Below are 24,241 nucleotides of genomic sequence, written 5' to 3' on the forward strand. Positions count from 1 at the left end.
CATGAGGCTTCTGGATATAGAACACACCACAGGACCCTGGTGCACAAGAGTACCCCCAAAGTTAGTGTTTCAAAACCCCCCCTTTTTTTTTTTAAAAGATTTTATTTATTTATTCATGAGAGACACACACACACAGAGAAGCAGAGACCCAGGCAGAGGGAGAAGCAGGCTCCAGGCAGGGAGCCCGACGCGGGACTCGATCCTGGGTCTGCAGGATCACACCCCGGGCTGAAGGTGGCGCTAAACCGCTGAGCCGCTTGGGCTGCCCTCAAAACCCTTTCTTAACCCAATTCTGAATTCAGCTGGATTGTGCTGCTGCACATTGTACCTGCTGAGGCTGAAACGTCTAAGGTGGCGTCCTCCCCCACACGTCTGGTGCTGCCTCGGCATGGGCGGAGCAGCTGAGGTTTGGCCGGGCGCCTCCTCTCCACCTCGTTTCTCCAACAGTCATGCAGCCTCCTTACGTGCTGGCTCCGGGTTCCCAGGACAAATGTTTCAAGAGGACAAGTCCCAGCGTGCAAGTCCTTCTCCAGCCTCTGCCTGATGATGTCTCATTGGCCCAGAGTCCGTGTGGAAGGAGACGAGGAGCACACATACCAGGGGGGTTCACTGGAAGCCACCAGTGTTAACTGTCCGCCCAAGCTTGTGATCCCCAGGCAGACGGCTGAAGCCACAGGCCTGGCTTCACAAGGAACAATCTGACCCAGGCGTTAAATTACTGGCCCGGGATCACGTGTCTAAATGATAGATGGGGAAAAGACTGTCCTTTCATGCTGCAGATCTTTGCCTACTGGCAGGAAGTCAGAGGTTTGCTGTGGCCTTTTACCAGGTCTCCTTGCCCTTTACTTACCGTCACATTACTCCCCCCACCCCCACCCTTTCTCCTTCCCTGGTTCTCAGTAGCCGATTGTGGGCAAATGTGGGTATCTATGCTCAGGAAGGTGACAGCGCAGATCGTCCAAACTGGAATGTGTTTTATCGCATTATCTACGTGAATAGTAGCTATTAGGTGGATGTGATCTAGCATGTTCCAGAAGCTCGTAACACGTCACAGAAAATACAGAGGTCTTGTGATGAAACCACGTTGGAAGGCCTGCCAATGTCAAAGGGAAGCCTCTGTCCTCGTCCTCACCGGGACGGTGTGCCAGCCTATGGGGAAGTGTCTCCTTCCCTCGGCTTGCTGTGCTTTAAGTTCTGTCCTCCCCAAGAAGGAAGGAAATGAGAGTCGAAGAAAAATTAAGTCACTCGAACTTGTGAGAAGGATCTGCCACAGGCGTCCCCACATTCATGGCGTCAAGAAATTGTTTCCAGCATTAATGGAGGCCTGAGGCATTTATTTAAAAATATGTATTATTCACTCATATATACATTCATTTTACATTATTACATCTTAACATTCATCAAAAACTAAAGAGTTTTTAAGAATTTCTCAAAGTCCTGTACTGAGGCTTTGGCAATCTCCTCACAGAATATTTCATCAGGTACAGACACAAATTTGTCCAGAGAGATGTAGTTAGGTTTTGTTGGATCATACTGTGCTCTTCCTAAATAGGTAAGAAACAAATGTCTTTCTTTGACTTTAAACAACCTTGTATTAAACACCTAAAAAAGAAAAAAAAAAGTTTTTAAAAACGACATTGTGCACTGAAAGATGACCTATTAAACTATTTATTTGGCTGAAAATTTTGATTAGGCTAACAATGATAAAGTGGTGACACATGCTCGGTAACTACGATAAATGCCACAGGCCTTAAACCATATAGCTTCTGCTAAAAAAATGATGATTCAAAAGGGATTCAAAACAAACAGGACAATTATAGAGTAATTAAGGGCTATACTGTAGGCAAAGAACATTGGGTAATCCAGATGGAGGAGATGTTAAAACCGCAAATCCTCCGGCCCTGCCCCCAAAATACTTAACAGCAACTCTTTGTGGGGCCCACCGGTTCCCCCAGGTGATTCTGATGACTGCCAAGTTTGAGAACCCAAGTTGGAGATCAAGGTCTATTGGCACCAAAAAGCTTCACGATCTGTGGAGCTTCCTTACTTTTATGAAATTCCTGCTGCTCCCGCTCTCTGCTTAGTGTTGGAATGAAGGAACCCAGCCTCTGGGGAGCAACTGGGGAAAGCAGTCCTGCCGGTCTTGGGGTTAAAACTCAAGGAGTAGCATGAGCGGCAGCAACTTTAGAAAGGAGCCAGAAACAGGCCAACGAGAACTTGTTTTTTACAAGAGAAAATTGGCTTCATACCACGAAGTTTCTAAAGCACCAGCCAAAGATTTCAAGTCCACCAGTTCCCTCACAGTCCTGTCAGTTAATGTGTATCTTCCTTTTTTTTTTTTTTTTTTAATGTTAGCCAGACCCCAGACCCCTACAAGTCTGAGAATCTCAATAAGGAAGTCCCAGTTCTGTAACTGGACTTCCCAGAAGCAAGGGTTTGAGGTGCCCAAAAGTCTGTGTTTTTTAAACAAATTATTTTGATGCATCCGGTCAAGTTCATAGTTTCTGTCCACCTCTGCGACCCCCACTCGTTCTTTTTTTTTTTTTAAAGATTTTATTTACTTATTCATGAGAGAGAGAGAGGCAGAGACACAGGCAGAGGGAGAAGCAGGCTCCAGGCAGGGAGCCCAACGCAGGACTCGATCCCGGGTCTCCAGGATCATGTCCCAAGCTGAAGGCTCCCCTAAACTGCCGAGCCCCCTAAGGTCCCCTCCCCCCCCAACTCGTTCTACTGACAACTCAAACGCCAGGTCTTAGATGGTAGCGCACCCTAGTTAAGAGCATGTTTTTATACCTAACTGCCAGAGTTCTAATCTTGGCTCGGCCCCGTTACCCGGGTAACCTTTGGACGGTCCTTTCATGCTTACATTGTCACCTGTGAAATAGGGCTAACAACAGCACCTATCTCAGATGGTGGCTGTGAGGATTACATGAATGAATACAAGTAAAGCAGTGAAGACAGCTGGCACACAGTGAGCACTCAGTAGCTCTCATTATTTCTATGATTTTCCTACCTCTTCTAAATTAACAGTTCTATATAAGGTACCTGGTTAAGACTCTAACACTGTGTAAGTCAATTACATGTTAGGAACTTGTCTTCCACACGAGATTACAGATTCTACAAGAATACAGATCATGTCTGATTGATTTTTGTATCCCCAAATCCGGTTATTAATTATTATTAATTACCTAACAGCCCAGGGGAAAACTAATCGTTTTTGCGTTTTACTTGAAGACCACTTACTTTATGATTGTTCCAATAAGCCAAGTTTGTAGCACTGCATTTTTAATAATGAATACATATACAGTTAATGAAACAAAAATTCTCTATTAAGGGCTCATTCGTAGCGAAGTATGATAGGTAAATAAACATTGCTGTTTGTGAAGGAATTATACCAAATGCAATCTAGTTTTGAGTTCTATGAAAGTCCTATTTCCTCCGCCTATTTTTATATCAAGAACACGTGTAGCAAACAGAGTAGGGAGGTCACTTTAATGAATTTCAACCTTCATTTATCCAGTGAATACAGAGGGTCTAGTCACATGGCAAAAAGGAAAGGATGACTTTGATTTAATTCAGTCATTCATTGGTTCAGCAAATATTTATCCAGTGCCTACTAAAAGTCCTGGTGTAGTTCCAGACGCTGGAAATCCGGCAGTGTATAAATCAGACAGGATCTCTGCCCTCGGAGAGTTAACATTCTTGTGAACAAGCAGACAATGTCACTTGCTAAAGAACAGGGACGTCTGACTAGCTTGGAAAATATAAAAATGGCTTTGGCACAACGGTAAACTACAACTGTTTTATACTTCGGTAGGAGATGATTAAAATATGGCTTATTAACTAATGGATCTATTTATTTATTTACAAAGGTTTATTTATTTATTTGAGGGGGGGGAGAGGGAGAGAAAGAGATCGCGCACGCATATGCGCGCACACACCCTCGACGGGGGGCAGGGAGAAGGAGAGAATCCCAAGTAGGCTCTCCACTGACCGCAGAGCCCAACGTGGGGCTCGATTCCAGAATTCATGAGATGATGGCCTGAGCTGAAACTAAAAGTGGGACACTTTAACCAACTGAGCCACCCAGGTGCCCCTAACTGACGGATTAAGATAGACTGAATAAAAAGTACACGTAGAACTGAAAGGACCCTTCAGGGAAGTGATCTTATTCCCAATTTAAATGGGAAAAAACACACTTGGGAATGTGTTAGATTCCAAGAGGCAAAAAAAAAAAAAAAAAAAAAAAAGATTCCAAAAGGCAGGATGAGCAGTAGGTAACAACTCTAGGGAAACAGATTCGTCCCTATGTCTCCTCCGGAGATGGACATGTGTGCCTAGAAGTTGTATACTTTTCACAAGTGTTCCCTCAACTCCATGTGCTAGGTATGTTGTTGATTTACAAGATGGGCAATAGAAATATGACCTTACTACCAGTGTCAATCTCAGAACCAGTATTGGTCTAATTCCTTCCCAAACAGCAAATAATTTTTGCAGAACACCCAGAGAACAGTTCTGGGTGAAGGGCGATGACAGCTCTGAGAGGGCTGTGTGCTCCTTACCTGGGGGAACCTGACAATGAGGTGGTGGGGAATGTTCATCACATTGTGCACGTAGTCGAAAGTCTCAGTAAGTTTCCTTTTATTTGCAGTTAACATCTTGGGGACTCTGGTGATCATATGTTGAATTTCATTATGTTTAAAACCTAGTTCAAGACGATAAACCTAAAAGAAAGTAGAGTTGCTTGCATCAGGAATGGAAACAGTCATCTTGGTAATATGCCAGAGGACACACTGATTTCTTTAAAATTTGAAACGAGGACACCAGAATCTGGGGACAGCTGTGCCAGGGTCCGTGGCTTCCTGCTCCTGGGGTAACCTGAATTTCAAGCCCCTCTCCTGAGAGGAACTGCTCACAGCCTGGGGATTATCACCAAGATCACCAACAGGAGCGGTCGTCAGGATGAGACACAAGGATGGTGGATGTGGAAAGCCTGGTCAGGCTGGCTGTAACAGGCCCTCCACCACAGACCAGCTGTTAAGATTTCAAAGTGTTTTTTTGAGTCTCCACTCCCAATCACACTCATTTACATGTTATCTGGAGAAACTACATGCCAAAATGTCACAGATGATAAAACTAACTACCCGAACGTGTGTTAGGTCCTCCGCTCCCCGAGCAACCCGCTGCTCTTACTACTCTGCATGCGCTGCCCCTACTGGGTCCTAAGCCCCATGAGAGCAGGGACTGTCACCCCAGCACAGCACATGGGCAGCTGCTCAATAATATTTCAACAATTGGACATGGAACACTGTAGGTTTTTAAATTTTAAATACTCCTACAGCTTTGTATACTAACTACTCCGCGGCCTTGTTGTCTTGGAGCGTCTGGTATATCCTGTGACAGAGTCAGAGCTGCCAGTGGGCAGTCTGAGGAGAGCAACATGCTGCCACTGGTCTCTTCACCAATGTCTTTTGGATCCAGCCTCCAAGACTCCTCTCCCGCCGAGGTGACATAAACCTGGGGTCTCAGACTGGGCAACAGGCGCGGTTTCCCGGTATCACCCGGCCCCCTAATGCACTGCTCTGGGATTACTGGTATCAGCGTCTGCAAGGTGATTCACGCCTGTGACACCTGGGAAATGTGAATGTATTATTAACTAAAACTGCCTGCTAGGTATTTATTGTATCATTTCTTTGTCCATCTTTTTAGAAATGACTTTTTTTTTTTTTTTTAAGGAATGACTTCTTTCACAATCTAGTTTTAAGATGACAGAGCGAATTCCATCCTCCTCTTAAGCACGTAGAGAAAGAAGCTGATTTCTGAAAAGCTTAAAGTCGACCTACCTTCATGTTTTCTTTCACGGGCTCCAGGCTTCCAGTTAGTAGCCTTGGGAGACGAACCACCAGATCTCTAGTCTACAGTTATAAAACAATCCGTTATTACTATACATGCACATCCAACTAGTTCGGGAAAACAAGGCATTGCTAGGGACACAAAACGAAAATTTAAAATATGAGCCAATCAGAAAAAATGCTAGGAACCCGGAAAATACATAAACTTAATACTGTTTGAGAAAAAAAACAAATACTGGAAATAAAATTTAAGGCACCAAGTTGATGGAATATTATAAAATGATACAGCTATATATTTAACCAGTAGAGTAATTCATTCTTGTACAAAAATACCTGGCATTTATATGTGCCAGGCATCTGTGAGAAACGTGAGATTTAAGTTACTAAATGTAGCTCACATGGAAATAGACAAATTCTCTTTTCTTTACCTTCTTCACGCTGAGTTCAAGTTCTTTCTGAAAAAATCCCAATCTGTTATCCAATCTTTCCACTGAAAAACTCAGCAAAAACGGCGCATTTCTGACCATCTGTGCAATCTGTGCCTTACTGAAATTTTTTGATTGTAGATAAGCCACTCTAGAGAAAAAAAAAAAATACACAGTACCTATAATTAACATTTACTAATGTCATGCTACTTTCCACAGTAACAAACAAGAGATAAAAAACATTCCATGATAATGGCTCAAATATGGTTAAAGCAAAACAAGCACCCATCCAATTCTAGAATGGTTTCCCATTTATACTTGGAAACCAAATAATTTTCTAATCTCATAGATTCTCTTTTTAGTTAATCTGACTTATTACTTGGTAAAAAAAAAATTAAATAGCTTCTATTTAAGAATTTTTTTTGCTAAGAACAGAAAATCCATAAATTAAATTAAGAGATTCCAAAGACCCTCAAGCATGGTGGAAATTGAAAGAGGAAATTTTTTAGTTTAGCAAATTTACTGAGGATGTATTTTCAAAAGTAATTTTTACTGTGAGATCCCACCTCACACCAGTGAGAATGGGGAAAATCAACAAGACAGGAAACCACAACTGTTGGAGAGGATGTGGAGAAAGGGGAACCCTCTTGCACTGTTGGTGGGAACGTGACCTGGTGCAGCCACTCTGGAAAACTGTGTGGAGGTTCCTCAAAGAGTTAAAAACAGAGCTGCCCTATGACCCAGCCATTGCACTGCTGGGGATTTACCCCAAAGATACAGATGCAGTGAAACGCCGGGACACCTGCACCCCGATGTTTCTAGCAGCAGTGTCCACAATAGCCAAACTGTGGAAGGAGCCTCGGTGTCCATCGACAGATGATGGATAAAGAAGATGTGGTTTATGTAGACAATGGGATATTCCTCAGCCGTTAGAAACGACAAATACCCACCATTTGCTTCGACGTGGATGGACCTGGAGCGTATGATGCTGAGTGAAGTGAGTCAGTCGGAGAAGGACAATCATCATACGGTTTCACTCATACGGGGAATATAAGAAATAGTGAAAGGAATTAAAAGGGAAAGGAGAGAAAATGAGTGGGAAGTATCAGAGAGGGTGATGGAATGTGAGAGACTCTTAACTCTGGGAAATGAACAAGGGGGAGTGGAAAGGGAGGTGGGGGGAATGGGGTGACTGGGTGACAGGCACTGAGGGGGGCAGTGGATGGGATGAGCACTGGGTGTTATACTATATGTTGGCAAATCGAAATCCAATAAAAAAGTACAAAAAAAAAATTTCCTGTGATTTCCATTGCATTTTGTTAACAGCTAAGAAATTTCCTAAGTTTCTGGGAACCAAAATAAGGTAGTAAAATAAAGAAGGTTTGACTATGAAATAACATTACTGATTCTTAAAAGCTGTTTATAAATATAGTAAAAGGCATAAACATATTAAATGTTTACAGCATACCAGAACGTTATCTTGCTTAATTCTCACCAGAAAAAAACAAAATGCCTATGATACTTCTATACTGTATACCATCAGAGCTAATGTTTTATAAGTGACTCCTATTCCTTTAAGGGACTCAGACGACACGAGAGAAAAAAACTGATAAATTTAACTATATAAAAATTTAAAATGCAAGGGAATCCCCCTAACTATTGACAAAATCAAAGTGGCAAGTATTAAAACATGTCACAGAGAAATAACTAATTTTGTTAAAATATAGAAGAATGCTTACAAAAGAAAAATACTTCATTTTAAAATGGCAGAGGATATATGTGATTTATAGAAGAGGCGATGTAAATAGAAATTCAACATAGGAAAAGATCCTCCACACATTTCTGAAACAACAGCGAGGCATGGTTTTAATCTATAAAATGAACTGAAACCGTGAAGTTTGATGACCCTGTATTAGTGAGGGTAAGAGGGAAACTGGCACTTCCGTATGACAGTGGGAGTCTAAAGTGGAAAACCACCCTACCAAGGACAAAATGTACATACCTTTTCACCTAGCAATTGCATTTCTAGAAACATATAGCAATTATGTTCCAGGCAGTCAGCAGCAGCAGAGCTGGTTATGTCAGACCGAGTCTCCTAGAATCACTCCTCCTCTCCCCTGTAACAGTTTGTCTATATTATACCAGAATGTAAGTCCCATGAAGAGAGACGCGTGTATATCTTTTGTGGCTCAAGTCTAACTTAGTGCCTTGTGTATATAGGAGCTCAACTTGTTCAATGTTAGGGAACCTTTTCCTAACTTAGAGACAAGGCATTGGACTCTGATGGTTCAAGGAACTGCACAGTTCTCTGAAATGCAGTGAGGCTCACCATCAGTGGGAGGATAACCTGGGGGTGAAGACCAGAGGCAGCCAGTAAGGAGACTTACAGCAATCTTCATGTGAAATGGGAACCCGAGGTGATCTTCACAGTGAAGATTAAGAGAAATGAGTTAACTGATTTAAGAGATAAAAACAGAATTGGTAGGTGATATATTAACGTGGAGAGTAAGCGAAGAGGAGCCGAGGTGCCTGTGTGGCTCAGTTGCTTAAGGGTCTGCCTTCCACTCAGGTCATGATCTCAAGGTCCTGGGATCAAGACCCCCGTTAGGCTTCCTGCTCCCTTTGCCCTTCCCCCTGCTTGTGCATGCTATCTCTCTCTCAAATAACTAAAATATTTTTTAAAAAGTAAGATAAAGAAGAGAAGCCAAAGTTAATAGCAATATTTCTGACTTGGGCAACAAGATGAGCAGTGATCCTACTCAGTAAATCTGGGAATACAGGGAAGAACTGACTTAGGTGAGAAGTAGGAAGGATGATCACTTCAAAAGGTGAACTTAGGGACGGTCCCAAAGCCTAGCAGGACTGCTATCTCACAGATCAATGCTATCTCATCTCCCTGTATCGATTCTCACAGATCTAATCAATTCTTTAAATGCTGAATGAATATAAAGAGGTTTATGGAAGTGCTTTGTAAAGAGGAAAAAAAGAAACCACCAAAATAGCCAACTTACGGAAGTGAGTAAGCAAATTATACAACAATGTGCCAAGAGGATGTCAAAGGTTGCCCAGAAAATTAAAACAATCCACAAAAGTTCAGACTTTCATAACTCTAAGTGCACTCTCAGCCATTTAGCCATTTGTTAATGGCTTAAAGATTTTTTTTTTATTCTGGTTTCTGAATAGAAACAGTTAAGTATTGACTCAGCAATAAATTGAACACATAAAAATGAGAAGTTGAACAAAAGAACTATTTTAGATACTTAACCTTGATCAAAGAAAGTCCGTAACAAAAAAATTAACATTCATGTTCATTATCAGCTGATCATTAGGCAGCTGAGTCTTAAAAATAACTTACAGACACATTTCCTTCATAACCACTTCTTGGGTTATGCAAAAATCATTGTAAAAGCCCCACCTGGTCTTAAGATTTTCAAGGTCTTCAGAGAAAATAGCGTAGTTTTTAGTCAGGTATGGTCCCAGCTGGTTATCTTCTATACCCAAATCTTTAAGAAACATGAGTATTTGCTTAATGTCTTTTTCAAAATCCAGTCTCAGAAGGAGGTTGGCTGCTTCTGGATGTTTTTCTATCTTTGAGAGATCCACTCCTATAATAAATTACACATACTGTTTGAAGATGACTATTTGGCTAGGTCATTAAACATCATACATAAAAACACAAGGAATTACAGATGAAGATCAACAATCTGTCCAAAAGAGAACTGAGATAGGCCGTTAGAAATTTCTAAATATATTTAAACTAAACTGGTTGCAGAAACAAAATTAAATGAAAATGAAGACGTAGTACTTATTTCAAAGTCACATATAAAGGAAAACAGTGCACTTGGGGCTAAATTCCTACCCAGAACAAATTCACTGAGTCATACTGCCCTAGCTAGGATCATCATCTTAATCCATGGTTTCTTGAATATTGTTTGAAGGATGCTTATGAGCCCCTAGTGATCTCCACAGTAATTGCTTAACTCGTAATTCTGCCGTGTAACAAACCCTTTGAATAGTTACTTTCTTTGATGTCTGTCATTTCCTTAGTTATAAGGATTATTTTCAAAATATGCTTCTGATCCCCTCCAGGTGGGGGAATAAAAATAACTCTATGTCTTCTCACTATAATCTCCGGGTCTTCAGCATGGAGACACGTACCTTGAAGGAGCTCAAGAAATCCTGTGTGAGAACAGGTGAGCATATACAGCCCTCAAATAGACAACAGAGAAGAAAGTTTACAGTCTTTAACCTTCAGATATCCTTATAATCTCAGGCAGTCTAAGAACGTGAGACAAGGCACGGGAGAAAGCAAGTTGTAAAAGTATTCTCTGGTTGTGGATATAATTAGATGGCAATGTTAATTAGGCATGGAAACAAAGTAACCTGTAATTAAAAATTCTCATTAAAACTGCGCATTTTATTCTCTCATTTTTTTTCCTCTTTTATCTGATTAAAAGAAAAACCATGAACAGGAAAGGGCTATTCCTTACCTTTAGAGTAAACATTTGAAGATAATGTAAAACCTTAAGGTTTGACTTAAATTTTATAGTCTTAAAAATATTTCTTCAGGTGCAAAATAACTCTCAAACTGATTTCCGGATGCAACTTTAAAGTCTTAAATATAAGAGCAATGAAATAAAAACATCCTTTCTTTAACGGTATACACAACCAGAAAAATAAATTATAATTTCATATATTATTAGATCCAAACATAATTCTAAACCCAAATTTCTTGATATTAAACAGGCATTGATATAAGATGATCGTGAACAGAAAAACAGATTACACAAACACACATACAGAATGGAGACTCGAAACAGATCCAGGATCAAGTAAATAAAATAAAAAAATTAGCATATGATAATAATGGCACTTCTAATTAATGGTGAAAAGATGTACGATTCATCACGACATAATGGGACCACTACCTATACATTTGAAAAATAAATGTTTCCATTACTACACTTACCATGGTGAGCATGATGTAATGCACAGAACTACTGAATCATTATGTTGTGTATCTGAAACTATATAATGTCAATTATACTTAAACCAAAGAATAAAATCCTTCCGTATCTGATAGAAAATTTTCAGAAAGATTAAGAATCTAACTATGTACTAACTCTAAAACTACTGGAAGAAAACAGTGTTAAAAATATTAAGCTTTAGTACATAAAAATATAAAACCCAGGTACGGCTTTCTATAATAAATATATTTGCACAGAAAAAGGTGGGGAAAGCTATTCAACAGACTGGTGACAGGGTTACCTTTGGAAAGTGGAAACGGGTATGAAAAGAAGGTGAGAGTTCTTTCTCTTTTAACACTTGCATTATTCACAAGGAGATGGAATTCTGTTATAGTTTAAAAATAATATTAATAACAAGTCAAATTATTGGATGGATAGATAAATAAAGACAGAAACTAGTTCCAAGAATCTGTGATAAATGTGGGAAGGGGTGCTTTAAAAATAACATAAAGGGTTCAGACTTCAAACTTAACTTACTATTACAGCTGACATGTGCTGAAGTGCCTTGCTCAGCATGAGCCGTCACACCCTGACTGTGCTCAAACAGAAATCCTGAAAAGCTGCTTTTTAACAGCAATAGGAGAACAGAATCTCATCAGGAGAGCACACTGCTGTCAGCACAAATCACATGGGCTTCCTCAAGATTTCATTAACTTGAAAAAATAGTCACGGAATTCCTACTATGGACCAGGCACTTCTGTCAGGCTCTGGGGATATTAAACAACGAGTAATACACGCCTCTAACTTCTGGGTGACCGCAGTCTAAGTTGCTTTTATCGCTTAACTACAATTATTACCACGGTGTTCGCTTGTGGTCACACTTATTTCGTGTATCGATCAAGGTCTGGCGGGCGACAGATTCCGCCCCGGACTGTGCGAACAAAGAGAACTCTAACGAAGGGACTCGACACAGTCAGTGAGAGTCGTGGGAACGAACAAGGGCACCCCTGGTGCTCCAGAGGCAGGGAGCACAAAGTATTACCCGAGCCCAGGGGGCCTGCAAGCCATTAGGAAAGGGCTGCTCAGTGGGAGCCGTTGTCATGGAGCATGGAGCCAGGCAGTGACAGGACCCAAAGCAGGGAGGGAACAGGGGAATAAATACTCCCACCTGCCCTCGCTCCCGTCCTGCAAGGGCCTCCCCCTGGCCGAAGCTGCCCAGAAGCCAGCTGGCAAGGGAGCTCTGGTGCATAGAGGCTGGCCTCCTGGGATACAGGGGAGGCAGACAAAGGCAGAAAAGACATCTGAGAAGCAGACAGGCAGCAGGACACTGGGGTCCTCACAACTACTCCCTGCCAACACAACCAGGGCTCCTCCAACGTACTGTCACTTAAGTGACTTCCCAGATGTGTCGGTGACGTGTCAACATACAGATGAAGGAGTGGCTGAAACATATTCCCAAACCCTCAAGTATGCTGGAAATTATTTCAAGGCAGGGGCCACGTCTTCTATTTATCTTGTACTGGCCACAGCACCTATCCTAAGGCTGGGGGAAGCTGCTGCAGAAGGAAGGGGACTGCCTCTCCCTTTGCAGCAGATGTCATCTTTCTCTCCACTTTGAAACCACAGAACACTTTGTCTTATGTGGCACTTCCCACTGGACCTTTCGTCCTTGCAGCCCAGTTATTCCTTAGTATATTTAGATGCCTCTGAAGACAAAGGCCATTCCCTGCACATCCGGGCAACTCGCGCAGGAGCAGGTCAGTAAACAACCGTAGTACTGTTATTAGGGCTAGAACGGAACTGAGCCCGGGGTGATGTGAGGCCCAGAGGAGGGTCACCGAGGACATCTCAGAAGTTGCTGGAACTAAGTCTTCCAGTTGTCAGAGCTGGAAAAAGGAGGGAAGGGGCAAGCAGTGAGGTTGAAAAGGGAAGCAGGGGCCAGACTAGATAGAGCTGTGACATCCCGGGAAGGCTCTGAAGGATTTCCAGGAGGTCACTGACAGGGTCAGCCCGGCATTTTAGAAAGAGAACTAATATTCCAGAGATCATCTGGACAATGTTGCTGGCAAGACGACTGTCAGGTTTGGAAGCTCCTAACCGTCCAGTGAAAAATGAGAGCCTACAGTGAAGCAGTGCCTGGAGACTGAGAGGAGCAGATGAATTTGAGAGAGAATCCCTTACCTACCCCGTCCCTTCAGTCCCCAGGGAGAAAGGAGGTCAGAGAAGTTGGAAGCGTGCCAGAGGCTGCAGTGAGGTGCTGGACGGAACAGGAGAGGACTGAGTACAGGTCTGCAGTGAGATGGTGAGATGGCTTGGCTGCCTTCAGCCACCCGGACCCACGCGTCCCCCCCAGCCCACAGGCTCAAGCAGTCACGGAGCGGGCCTGGACAGAAGAGCCCATCCATGTTAGGGGGTCAGTGGGCTCCAGGAGGAATGGTGGGGGGCGGATGGGGTGGGGAGGAAGGAGTTCCTCATCTGGTAGGGCTTACTGCAGGAAAATCTGTCCTGACAGGCAGGCTATTGGAAGTGTGGGAAAATTTGGCCCTAGAAATAAAGAAAATGAATCAAAGGAAAAACAAGAATTATTAGCGACTATGGAAAAATGAAACGTTGTACAGGGAAGGAAAACAATGCCAGAGAACAGCAGCAAACAATATTTATAGTCATAATATAAGGCTGGCTGATGATCCATCTAGAAATTGTTACCATAACTATAGTGGGCAAGTTGAAGAGGGGAAAAGTACATGTCTACCTACGAGAGGTCAGCTAAGGTCTAAAACCCATGAACGAAGCAAGGGCACTACGAACAGTTACATAAACAGGGTTAACTACAGACCCGAGGAGCGTAAAAGTTGAGAGCTGCCCGCGGGAACGGCGTGGAGGTCAGGAAGGAGGAAGGAGAGTATGGTTTTTCACGAGAGGCCTCTTCCCACTATGTGACTTCTGTTCATCTTGATAAAAACTACAAATGCTGATTTGAACAAAGTGAGGCAAAAAAACAAAGAAGAATACACTCGAGCACCCATAGGTGGTTCAGACTCACCTAAATGCACTAATTTCTGCAGAGTCTCGGAATGATCCACGTAGTCTCGGAGGGTGAACGTGTCTGGGGGCAACGGAGGGTCTGCGATGATCTGAATGGCCTCCTCCTCGGAGACGGGCTGCAGGGGAGCCAGGGAGGGCAGGTCGTCCAGAGCTGGGCAGGCACCGGGTGGAAAGACAGAGGCCGTCAGCTCCCAGCCCGCCCTACCGCGACGCCTCTTCCCGAGCTCGCCTCTCCTTAAATCTTGGGGTCACTTTAGAATTACATGTCTGACAAGTTTAACATCTGCCTTCTGAGAGGTAAGGTTACGACTCTAGAGAAATCAACCACTGTTGCTCCAAGGTTAGAAATCCGGTGGTAGGTTTCCCCTCGTCAGGAGCAGGTCCTACACAAAATCCCTCTCCACCATCAGGTAAGAATGCTAAAGATCAACTCACCTTCAAGTACGTTTTGAGACAGATTCTACTGTAGCTTGTTAAACTGGCCCAAAAGACAACATATTCTACCAGCCAGGTTTGTATGCGTTAAAGTCATTACACCCTGAAACGTCTTTCAGTGCAATGCCCTCTCCTCCAAGTTACTCTCAAGCTTTTTGGGATGTTCTATTTGTGTTCTTTTTGGTTTGCTGGTTGTGGAGGCTGTCACACTACCAGACAGGTTTGGCAAAATTCATAGGACTGTATGCTCAAAAATGACGACTTTTACTTGGATACAATTATATCCTCATCAGGAATACAGTATTAGGATAAATTAGACCCTAAAAAAACCTAAATTACCACCTGAAAATTTTTTTTATAGAGAATCTAAGTAATAAAGTATTAAGAAAGCAACTCTTACACATACATCTGTAACAAAATATTATAGACATTAATCTATAAACTTTTTTTTTCTCAAATAAGTGGATAGAACTGGCATTGTTCTCTTACTAGCCTGGTACAAAGTATGCCTTGAAATGGGCTAACACACTATTAAGAGTTAACTTGTTCCAAAGGGGACTTTTCTGGAAGTTCAGAATTACCTTCTAGAGGCAGCTCAGAATCAAGGCTGGGTATCTTTTGTGTCTTCGGTGTCTGTTCATTCACAGAAGGAAGCAGAGTACTTTGGGCAGAACCAATCTCCTGCCTACTTGGGTTGGCCGACTGGGAACTATTCCGTAAGGAGGAAGTCCTGTAAGCCTTAAATCCCCACTGGAGAAAGCAATTGCCAGAGGACATCTGTGGCTGAGCAGAAACGCCATGCAACAATGTTTTTCCTGCTCTCGGAAAACGTTTTCCCAGTTGCATAGCTGTAACGAAGCTACTCAATTTAACTGAATTGAACCATCTGGGTATCTGTCGGGCTGACAAAGCCATTTTTCTTAAAGTAGCCTATAAAGGAAATACATAACCATCAACGAAGAGAAACTTACTTAAATGTTTAGAACAGTATTCAAACAACAAAATGATAAACTGGAAAATCTTTTTTTTCCAATTAAAAGATGTTTAGTAAATTTAGAGGATTAGAATAATCGAATGCTTTTTAAGCACAGGAAAAAAACCAAAAACAAGGCAGTCCCAGTTACAAACCAAAAGACAGGAACTTCTGAACTAGAAAGATAAAGATTTCTTTATAATTTAAAGCAGAATCACTAAAACTTGTAAATGTTTAAACTATAGCTGAACCCAATAATCCCTGTTAAATTTAATATTTAAAGGAAGTAAGGGGATGCAATTAAGTGTTCTTAAAATTTGGTTTGAAGGGGGGGTGTCTGGGTGGCTCAGTGGTTCAGCGCCTGCCTTGGGCCCCGGGGGTGACCCGGGGGTCCTGCGATCGAGTCGCACATTCGGGCTCCCTGCATGAAGCCTGCTTCTCTCTCTGCCTCTCTCTGTCTCTCATGAGTAAATAAAATCTTAAAAAAAAATTTTTGGTTTGAACAGCATTTAAGAAACAGATTGTTGATGAAGACACTGAATTATCCAAATGCATTTTGTTTATACATTACTCATGAAATAAATAATTCTACTTTGTCCTAAATAATCAGTGTCCTGGGTATTATCACTGTTATCTAGAAGACTGTTTCTTGGTTAATCCTCTGGGCTGAACTGTTGATTATTTTGGATAAAGCTGTTCCTCAAAAGGGAATTAACAAAACCAATTTTGTCAAATTCTGTTTTTGGCTGTAGAAAAAAAAGAAAAAGAAAAGCCTTCAAAAACAAAAGGTCAAAACTAGCAAGCAAAATGAAATGACAGAAATACATAAGCAACGAGCAATGAATACATAAATGTCTGGCCAAAAATGCAGTTTTTTAAAAAGATTCTTATAAGGAAAGGCTGTTATGACGTTAAGCTCCAGGATTATGAAGAGATTTTATATTTAGCTTAATTAGGAGAGTAGATTTGATGTTACAATTTTATGTTACAATAAATAAGATAATCCACATAAAACATAGCATGGAGTCCGGCCTATGGAAAATGCTCAACACATGTTGGCCACTTTTATCATCGTTGACTATACATCCAAATACGAAGGAAGTATTTGCTGCTCAATTAATTGTAGCATACAACGTTTTGATCTGTTTTTCTGCTTATTGGAATTCAGCTTGTTTTACGCTCAGAATTAGAGCAGATAACCGAAGGTCTGTCTTCCTGGAGATTCGGAATTTAGGGAAGTCTCCAGAAAGATTCCTGAAAGTCAAAGTCTCACTGTCACTCTGGAGTGATTTTAGAAAGGAAGGAAGTCTGCACAACAGCCTCGTGGGGTAGATGCTTCTCCCTGAATCCTGGCAGGAGATGGCAGCCAGGCGTGGGCCTTTCCCGCAAGCCCGCGACATCCCGTCTCTGCAAAGTCGAAGGGAGGAAAGTGGAAGCGCGGGGGCCTCAGAGCGCGGCCTGGGCGACCCCCGGGGGCGGCGGACAACGGCCGTGGTGGGGCGCGGCCACCTAGGCCCTGGGCGCAGCCACCAGTCCTTGTCCCTGTGCCTGTAAAACACTGGACTCCGCAGGTCTCAGAGCAGGACTTCGGGAATCCTCCACGGGCGGCGAAGCCTGGCCGGCTCCGCTTAGTACGCCTCCCGTCCGCCCGCAAGGGGCCCCGCATCCCGCCCGCATCCCGCCCGCGTTCAGCGAAAGGCCTTCGCGGGGGCAGCCCGGTGGCTCAGCGGTTAGTGTCGCCGTCGGCCCAGGCCGTGACCCCGGGTCCCGGGACCGAGTCCCCGTCCGGCTCCCCGCAGGAGCCCGCTTCCCCCTCGGCCTGGGTCTCGGCCTCTCTCCCTTTCTGCGTCTCAGGAATCAATAAATAAACTATGTCTTTAAAAAAGTGCTTCACGTGCTTCTCCTGCCCGGATCCCGTCGCATCATCGCTTCGTTGCTGGGTGTGCCCCCGGGTGGATGGACTGTGCGCTGCGCCCCCCCCGGGTCTGGGGGGTCTGGGTCACCGCGTCTACGTCACAGCCCCCTGCCGACGTCACCCCGCGGCCTGGGTCGCCCCGGCCCCCCGCGACCCCCGCCCCGGGCCCCGAGACTCGCCGGCGGCAGCGTGCGCTGGCTGCAAATGGCCCCGCGGCCAGGAAGGACACCAGATCGCCGGTCTAGGCCGCGGCCACGCGGGCGAGGGGAGGCGGGCGGGGCGGGGCGGGGCCGGGCGGCTGACGCGGTGCAGCGGGAGCGGGCAGGACGGTGGTCGCCTCGCCGGCCCGGGACCCCGCAGGCCCCCGCAGGCCCCCGCAGGCCCCGCGCCCGCCGCCCGCCGCCCGCCGCCCGCCGCGGGAACTTCCGCAGGAAGCCCGCCCCCGCCTCCCTCCGCCGCGCCGCTGCAAGCCCCGCCTCGCCGGTCGGAGGAAAGAAACCGGGACGGGCCCGAGCCCCCGGGCGGCCCCCGCCCCCACCGCGCTCTACCTACCTGTGGCGGCCCCGCTCCGGGTCGCGCTAGCGTGCCCGGCCCCGCCCCCGAGGCCCCGCCCCCGAGGCCCCGCCCCTCCGAGGCCCCGCCCCCGCGCGCTGCGGCCGGAGTGGGCGAGACCATCCGCGAGGCCGCGCGGGGGGGGGCGGGCGGCGCGCGGCGGGAGGAGGCGGCCCGCGCCCGCCGCTGCCCCCGCCCCGCTCGCTGCCCCCCGGCGCCCGGCGCCTGCGTTGGGGCGGCCACGGCGGGGCGCGGGCGATGCGGCTGGCGGGGCGGCAGCGGGGGCCCTGCCGGCGGCGCCCCCCGCCCGAGGCCGCGTTGGCGGCGCCCCGACCCCGCCCTCCCGCGCGCGTCCCTCCCGGCCGCCGGCCCCCGCTCGGCGCCAGTCCCGGCCCCGCCGCCCGCCCGCCGTCCGCCCGCCCGCCCCGGGGTCGCGGCCTCCAGGGCCCGGGGCCGCCGCCAACGCCGCCAACGCCGCCGCAGGACGGGGAGGCGCGCCATGGCGTCGTGCGTGGGGAGCCGGACCCTGAGCAAAGACGACGTGAACTACAAGATGCATTTCCGGATGATCAACGAGCAGCAGGTGGAGGACATCACCATCGACTTCTTCTACCGGCCGCACACCATCACCCTGCTCAGCTTCACCATCGTCAGCCTCATGTACTTCGCCTTCACGCGGTGAGCGGGGCGCGCGGCGGGGGCGGGGGCGGGGGCGGGTCACCACGGGGCGCCCCCAGCCCCGGGACCCCGGGACCCCGGGACCCCGGGACCCCTCGCCACCTCCCGTGCACCAACCACTCTGAGCACGTCCCGCCGCGCGCTCAAAGCCCCGCGGCCCACGGCGCTTCCACGCGCCTCCCCCAGGCCCAGGCGCCCCGGGACCCCGCGCCGTGGGTCCCCCCGCGTGCCCCGCGCCAGCGGCCGTGCACAGACTGCACCCGCGAGTTGCACGACACCGCCTTCCCCAGGCTGCACCTCCGCTGTGCCCGGCACACCCGCCGCCTAGCGCAGCCCTGCCCCCAGCCCCAGACGGCACCGCAACGCAAATGAGGGAGACGTGCGTCCAAGCTGACCTTTCCCCTTCCAGCCCAGGCACCTGTCGCCTCTTGGGCTCGTGGCTACACAGACACCGGCCCGCACTACCTGTCGTTCGTGCTGAGATGATGTATCATCAGGCAATTGCAGCAGCGCCTGGCGCGTAGTAAATGCTCTGCAAGTGATAAATAAGACACGTAAGTCTCAGTACAGCACACTCTCTCCTCCCCGGAAACACACACACACCCCGACACGTTTAGCCACATGCTCCAAGCCCCCCTGATGTACACTTGCACAGGCCACCTCTTGATACCGACATCATAGAACTGTACTCACTGAACACGTGGCCCCTCACCCCCAGCCCGGGGAGCCATTCCATCCCAGGAGCATGATGACATGCACACCCGGGTCCTCCTTACAACGATATGTGTTTTCCGAAAGAGCCTCTTTAAAGAAACGAAAGGTTTGCCTTCCACACTCTTAACGGTTTAAAAGATCAACCCAGATAGGTGTAGCTTTGGAACCAGGCTGCTGGCTTCAGGTGTCTGTTGTCCACCACGGTCGCGCTCCTTAACCTTTCTCTGAGCCTCAGGATCCACACTTGTAAAATGGGGATAAAGCACGTGCTTACCTCATACGGGTTTATGAGTAATAAACGAATGCGTGAATGCACATAGCGGAGTACCTCATTCACAACGCACAATTAACGTCAGTCACTTCTCTCAGTATTTTTATCCAACAATCAATGGTTCTCATTCCAGGTCAGCAGAAAATGTGCAGAAGTGTATCGAGTGGCCACAGGCATTGGAACTTCTGGTTATTAGTAGGTGGGGATTAAGGTGCTAGGTGTGTTATGACACATAGGACAGCACTGTTTGAGAAAGAATGAACTGTCCCCTAGACAGATGTTTGTGTGTGCACATGTATGTGCAAGATCTATACACGCACATGCACACATGCAATGCCAGTGGTGTCTCTGTTGGGAATCGCCGCAGTCTTTCAGATTTTCATAGAACTTAAATATCCTCCTACAGCTCACTCCTTTCTTATTTCCACAATCCTTTTGACTCTTGGTTCTTATTTTGTGTTGATCTATTTGCATAAATCTACCTAAAGCTGTAAAGCATAAGTAACAATCTTAATGATTGAGGGATACAGCAACTATTATTGTAAAGTCTTCTGCTAACTCTAGTGGATATGACTAGACCTTTCCATGGTATCCAACCGAGAACGTATTTTTAGCCCTGCAGAAAACTCATTCATGTCCCTACTTTTGGTTATTCTCAAATACTTCATTGGTCATGTCATCTGATTTTACCACTCAGTAGCAGCGTGGCCACTTAATTTTGCTAGGCCTCAGTTTCCATATGTACGTACAATGAAGACACCTAATAATACTCCATGGGATTATCTTTTATGAAGGTTCAGTACATTTTTTGTTAGGTAATCTGTGTTTAGCTCAGTGCTTTCCAGAGTAAGTGCTCAGTAAACATTAGCCGTAACTATTATGTCGTTTCATTGTACGCTAATGCCTTCTACTAAATTACATCTGTCATTGAGCAAGGATGAAGAATGCTCTATTATTGAGAAAAAGGATGAAGGCATTGAGATAGTTGACATTGCTCTGCTTGCATAACAAACATATCTGTTGAGTATTTCAGTTTAACTTCCTCTCCTGTGTGGGTCGACAATGGTGGAATCAGTGTGGGGATTTCTTTGGAAGTAAGACAAGTAATTGTGATATTTTATTCTAAATAATGAGAAGCAAGAATGGGCGGTTCGTTTCAGTCTTTTATCTTTAATATTATTCTAGGCCCTCTAAGAATAGATCTCTCTTCCTCTTTTCTGATACAGAAAGTCACATTGTTCCGTCATTTCCCTGTTTGGCCAAAGCAGTTGATAAATTGCAGCAGAGGTTATGAATTTCAACAGTTTGTCAATAGTCATACAAGAGGAATAACCTGAACCTCAGACTGTGGCCTTTTATAAAAATGATAATCATTTTATTTCTTCCAATAATTTCATAAAGAGAAACCATATCTTGAAGAACTCATTAATAACAAGTTTTACCTTCTATAAAATCATAAGCACCACTAACATGCGTGGTACTTATTTTTTGTAATGAGTTGTGCCCCTTTATAAAGCGGAACATCAGTGATCGCTTTTTCCATAAAGATGGAAGGTAACCACTTCTTATATGAAAATGATTCATTATGATGCTCTTTTGAAATGATTGTCCTCGGTGCCTTATAATTATTTTATAACAGGATTTTAGTTGGATGACCGTTCAGTGCAGTTCCTTCAGTAAAAGTGAAAAAAAGTTTGTTTTCCAAAGTCGAGCGATGTGAGGGGAAAGGAGACAATACTTTTGGGGTGCCGTATTACTGGTCGAGGAGAAACCGTAGCTGGGTCCTGTCACATGCTGCGGAGGAGACACAGCAAGAATTTAGGATCGTGAGGGATTAGATACCACGTGCAGAAGTCTGAAACAGGTTTGGATTTGTCAAGTAGTTCTTTTGTTAGATAGCAACTAGGCTAAGTCACTGTTAAATCATGGTGTTTAAATCTCCTATCTCTTCCACCATTAATAAAAATAAAGCTGGGGTCGGGGGCGCCTGGGTGGCTCAGGGGTGGAGCATCTGCCCTTGGCTCAGAACGGGCGTCGGTGGGACCGAAGCAAACTCTGGGCTCACGGGCCTGCGGCGACGCCAGGCCTGCTCCGCCGGCCCTTGCCCCGCCCCGGGCTGCCCTGCCCTGCCCTGCCCCCTCCCCCCTCCCCCCCTCAGGAGGAGCCCCCCGAGACCGCCGCACCCCGGGGCGGTCTTGGGCAGAGGCCGGGCCCTGCTAGGACCCTCTCCGTGTGGAAACGGGAATCCCAGGTGAGGAGGCGCCTGTTAGCTCGGGCGCGGCCCCTGAGGGGCGCTTCCGCCGTTTCCCAGCAGGTACGGTCCTTGTGGAGGATCACGACGAGGCATCAGCTGAAGAAAAGCGTATTTCTCTAAAGCCCTCACTGGCTAGATCATGGCTTGTGTTTCGATTCCCTTGGCATTCACTGCGGGGGGCCCGGCTCCGTGCTGGCCCCGCCTCCAGCCCAGCCCAGCCCAGGCCGTGACCCGGGGTCGCGCTCCCGCGGGGGCCTGCTTCTCCCTCTGCCGGGGTCTGCCTCCCTCTCTCTCGGGGTCTCTCAGGAATGAATCTTTTGAAGACATGTGAGATCTGCCTCGGAAGCTGGGAAGCTCACCTGGGCCCTTTGTTACCACAGGCCCGTGAGCCCAGAGTTTGCTTCGGTCCCACCGACGCCCGCCCGACCAGGTGTTTTCCGGGCGCGCAGCTTCCCTGCCTTGGGGACGTTCTCTGTTCTCGCGTGGGTGGGCGGGACGTTCTCTATTGTCGCGTGGTGGGCCCCTACCTGTGGCAGCGGCGTCCGACTCGGCGCCTGAATATCCGACGGGCCGCGGGCGGGGGGAGCCGCCATGGTGGGCTCCGGGCGCAGGCCTGCCTCCCCCTCACGGGGCCTCACCGCAGCCTCAGCGGAGCATCGCCGAGCTTCATGGAGCCTCACAGAGCCTCAGCGGGGCCTCACTGGAGCTTCACGGAGTCTTAGCGGGGCCTCGCGGAGCCTCAACGGGGCCTCACGGAGCCTTAGCGGGGCCTCGCGGAGCCTCACTAGAGCCTCAGCGGAGCATCACGAAGCCTCAGGGAGCTTCACCGGGGCCTCACTCAAGCCTCACTCGAGCCCCACTGGGGCCTCAGCGGGGCCTCAACGGAGCCTCACCGAGGCCTCATTGGAGCCTCACAGAGCGTCAGCGGGGCTTCAGCGGGGCCTCAGCGGATCCTCGCGGAGCCTCACCGGGGCCTCAGCGGAGCCTCAAGGAGCCTCACTGGGGCCTCACCGGGGTCTCACTGGAACCTCAAGGAGCCTCACCGGGGCCTCACCGGGACCTCACCGGAGCCTCACAGAGCCTCAGCGGAGCCTCAGTGTGTCTCAGCGGGGCCTCGCAGAGCCTCACCGGGGCCTCACCGGATCCTCACGGAGCCTCACCAGGGCCTCACCAGAGCCTCACCGGAGCCTCACCGGAGCCTCACCGGGCCTCAGGGAGCCTCACGGAGCCTCACTGGGGCCTCACTGGGGCCTCACCGGGGCCTCACGGAGCCTCACAGAGCCTCAGCGGGGCCTCACCTAGCCTCACTGGAGCCTCACGGAGCCTGACCGGAGCCTCACGGGGCCTCATGGAGCCTCACGAGAGCCTCAGCAGAGCGGAGCGGAACCTCAGCCGAGCGTCGTGAAGCCTCACCGGGGACTCACCGGATCCTCACCGGGGCCTCACCGGGGCTACACTGGAGCCTCACGGAGCCTCACTGGGGCCTCACCGAGCATTAGCGGGGTCTCAGCGAGGCCTCAGCGGGGCCTCACGGGGGCCACACCGGATCCTCGCGGAGCCTCACCAGGGCCTCAGCGGAGCCTCAAGGATCCTTACCGGGGCCTCACCCTGGCCTCACTGGGTCCTCAGCAGAGCCTCGCGGAGCCTCACCAGGGCCACACCGGATCCTCGCGGAGCCTCACCGGGGCCTCACCAAGGCCTCACTGGAGCCTCACAGAGCCTCTTCGGGGCCTCACCGGATCCTCACGGAGCCTCACCGGGGCCTCACTGGAGCCACACCGCATCCTCACCAGGGCCTCACCCGAGCCGCACCGGGGCCTCACTCGAGCCTCACTCGAGCCTCACTGGAGCCTGACCGGAGCCTCAGCGGGGCCTCACGGAGCCTCACTGGGGCCTCACCGGAGTCTCACGGAGCCTCACTGGGGCCTCACCGGAGCCTCACCGGGGCCTCGTGGAGCCTCACCGGGCACACTGTGCCACCGCCTCAGCCAGTCCTGGGCCCCGGGCCTGAGGGCGCCCGCCGTGTGGCAGGAGCTGTGCTGGGCCCCGCAGCACCCAGGGCAGTGACCTGGGCGTGTGCTCGCAGCACCCCCCCCCTCCCCCCCCCCCGGCGGGCTCCGGGTGCCCTGCCTTGGCACTGAGCCCGCCGGCCCGTGTGTC

At 47.9% G+C, this 24,241-nt stretch overlaps 2 protein-coding genes across 11 annotated transcripts in view; one reads left to right on the plus strand and one right to left on the minus strand.

Moving 5' to 3' along the window:
- Positions 1–24,241, plus strand: part of PTDSS1 (phosphatidylserine synthase 1) — a 71,063-nt gene that overhangs the window by 1,693 nt on the left and 45,129 nt on the right. The window contains exon 1 of one of the 5 annotated variants that reach the window (XR_003130393.3): positions 18,571–18,842. The exons of 1 other annotated variant lie outside the window; for it this stretch is intronic. Coding sequence is in view for 1 of the 4 variants with exons in the window: in XM_025433578.3 (XP_025289363.1) it covers positions 18,664–18,842 (179 nt within the window). In the remaining 3 variants the exon portion in view is untranslated. Of the gene's footprint in view, positions 1–18,570; positions 18,843–19,256; positions 19,397–24,241 lie in introns of those variants that run through there. 3 more of the 5 variants (XM_025433578.3, XM_049103814.1, XM_049103813.1) reach the window with 3 other exon arrangements.
- Positions 1,314–22,506, minus strand: MTERF3 (mitochondrial transcription termination factor 3). Of its 6 annotated transcripts, XM_025433587.3 has the most exons (9): positions 22,441–22,506; positions 19,308–19,374; positions 15,306–15,654; positions 14,288–14,440; positions 9,693–9,882; positions 6,281–6,428; positions 5,844–5,915; positions 4,563–4,724; positions 1,314–1,602 (listed from the first exon to the last, which is right to left on the minus strand). In XM_025433587.3, exons 3-9 carry the CDS (start codon positions 15,637–15,639, stop codon positions 1,408–1,410), a joined length of 1,254 nt encoding a protein of 417 aa, XP_025289372.1. In that variant the 5' UTR covers positions 15,640–15,654; positions 19,308–19,374; positions 22,441–22,506; the 3' UTR covers positions 1,314–1,407. The 6 variants fall into 6 exon arrangements, with proteins under 6 accessions (XP_025289372.1, XP_035564430.1, XP_025289370.1 ...); XM_035708537.2 differs by lacking the exon at positions 22,441–22,506 and having other exon boundaries at positions 19,238–19,374; XM_025433585.3 differs by lacking the exons at positions 19,308–19,374; positions 22,441–22,506 and adding an exon at positions 18,165–18,229.

This window comes from Canis lupus, chromosome 29 (genome assembly GCF_003254725.2).
Source record: "Canis lupus dingo isolate Sandy chromosome 29, ASM325472v2, whole genome shotgun sequence".
Taxonomy (NCBI): domain Eukaryota; kingdom Metazoa; phylum Chordata; class Mammalia; order Carnivora; family Canidae; genus Canis; species Canis lupus.

What these genes read in the sequence shown, in the direction of transcription:
- MTERF3 (XM_025433587.3), bottom strand. Translation starts at nt 15,639, where the DNA reads ATGGCTTTGTCAGCCCGACAGATACCCAGATGGTTCAATTCAGTTAAA. An exon ending in TTCTGAGCTGCCTCTAGAAG is followed by an intron (nt 14,441 to 15,305) that starts GTAATTCTGAAC and finishes GTGCCTGCCCAG; the next exon opens with CTCTGGACGACCTGCCCTCC. An exon ending in TTGAACTCAGCGTGAAGAAG is followed by an intron (nt 5,916 to 6,280) that starts GTAAAGAAAAGA and finishes TTATAACTGTAG; the next exon opens with ACTAGAGATCTGGTGGTTCG.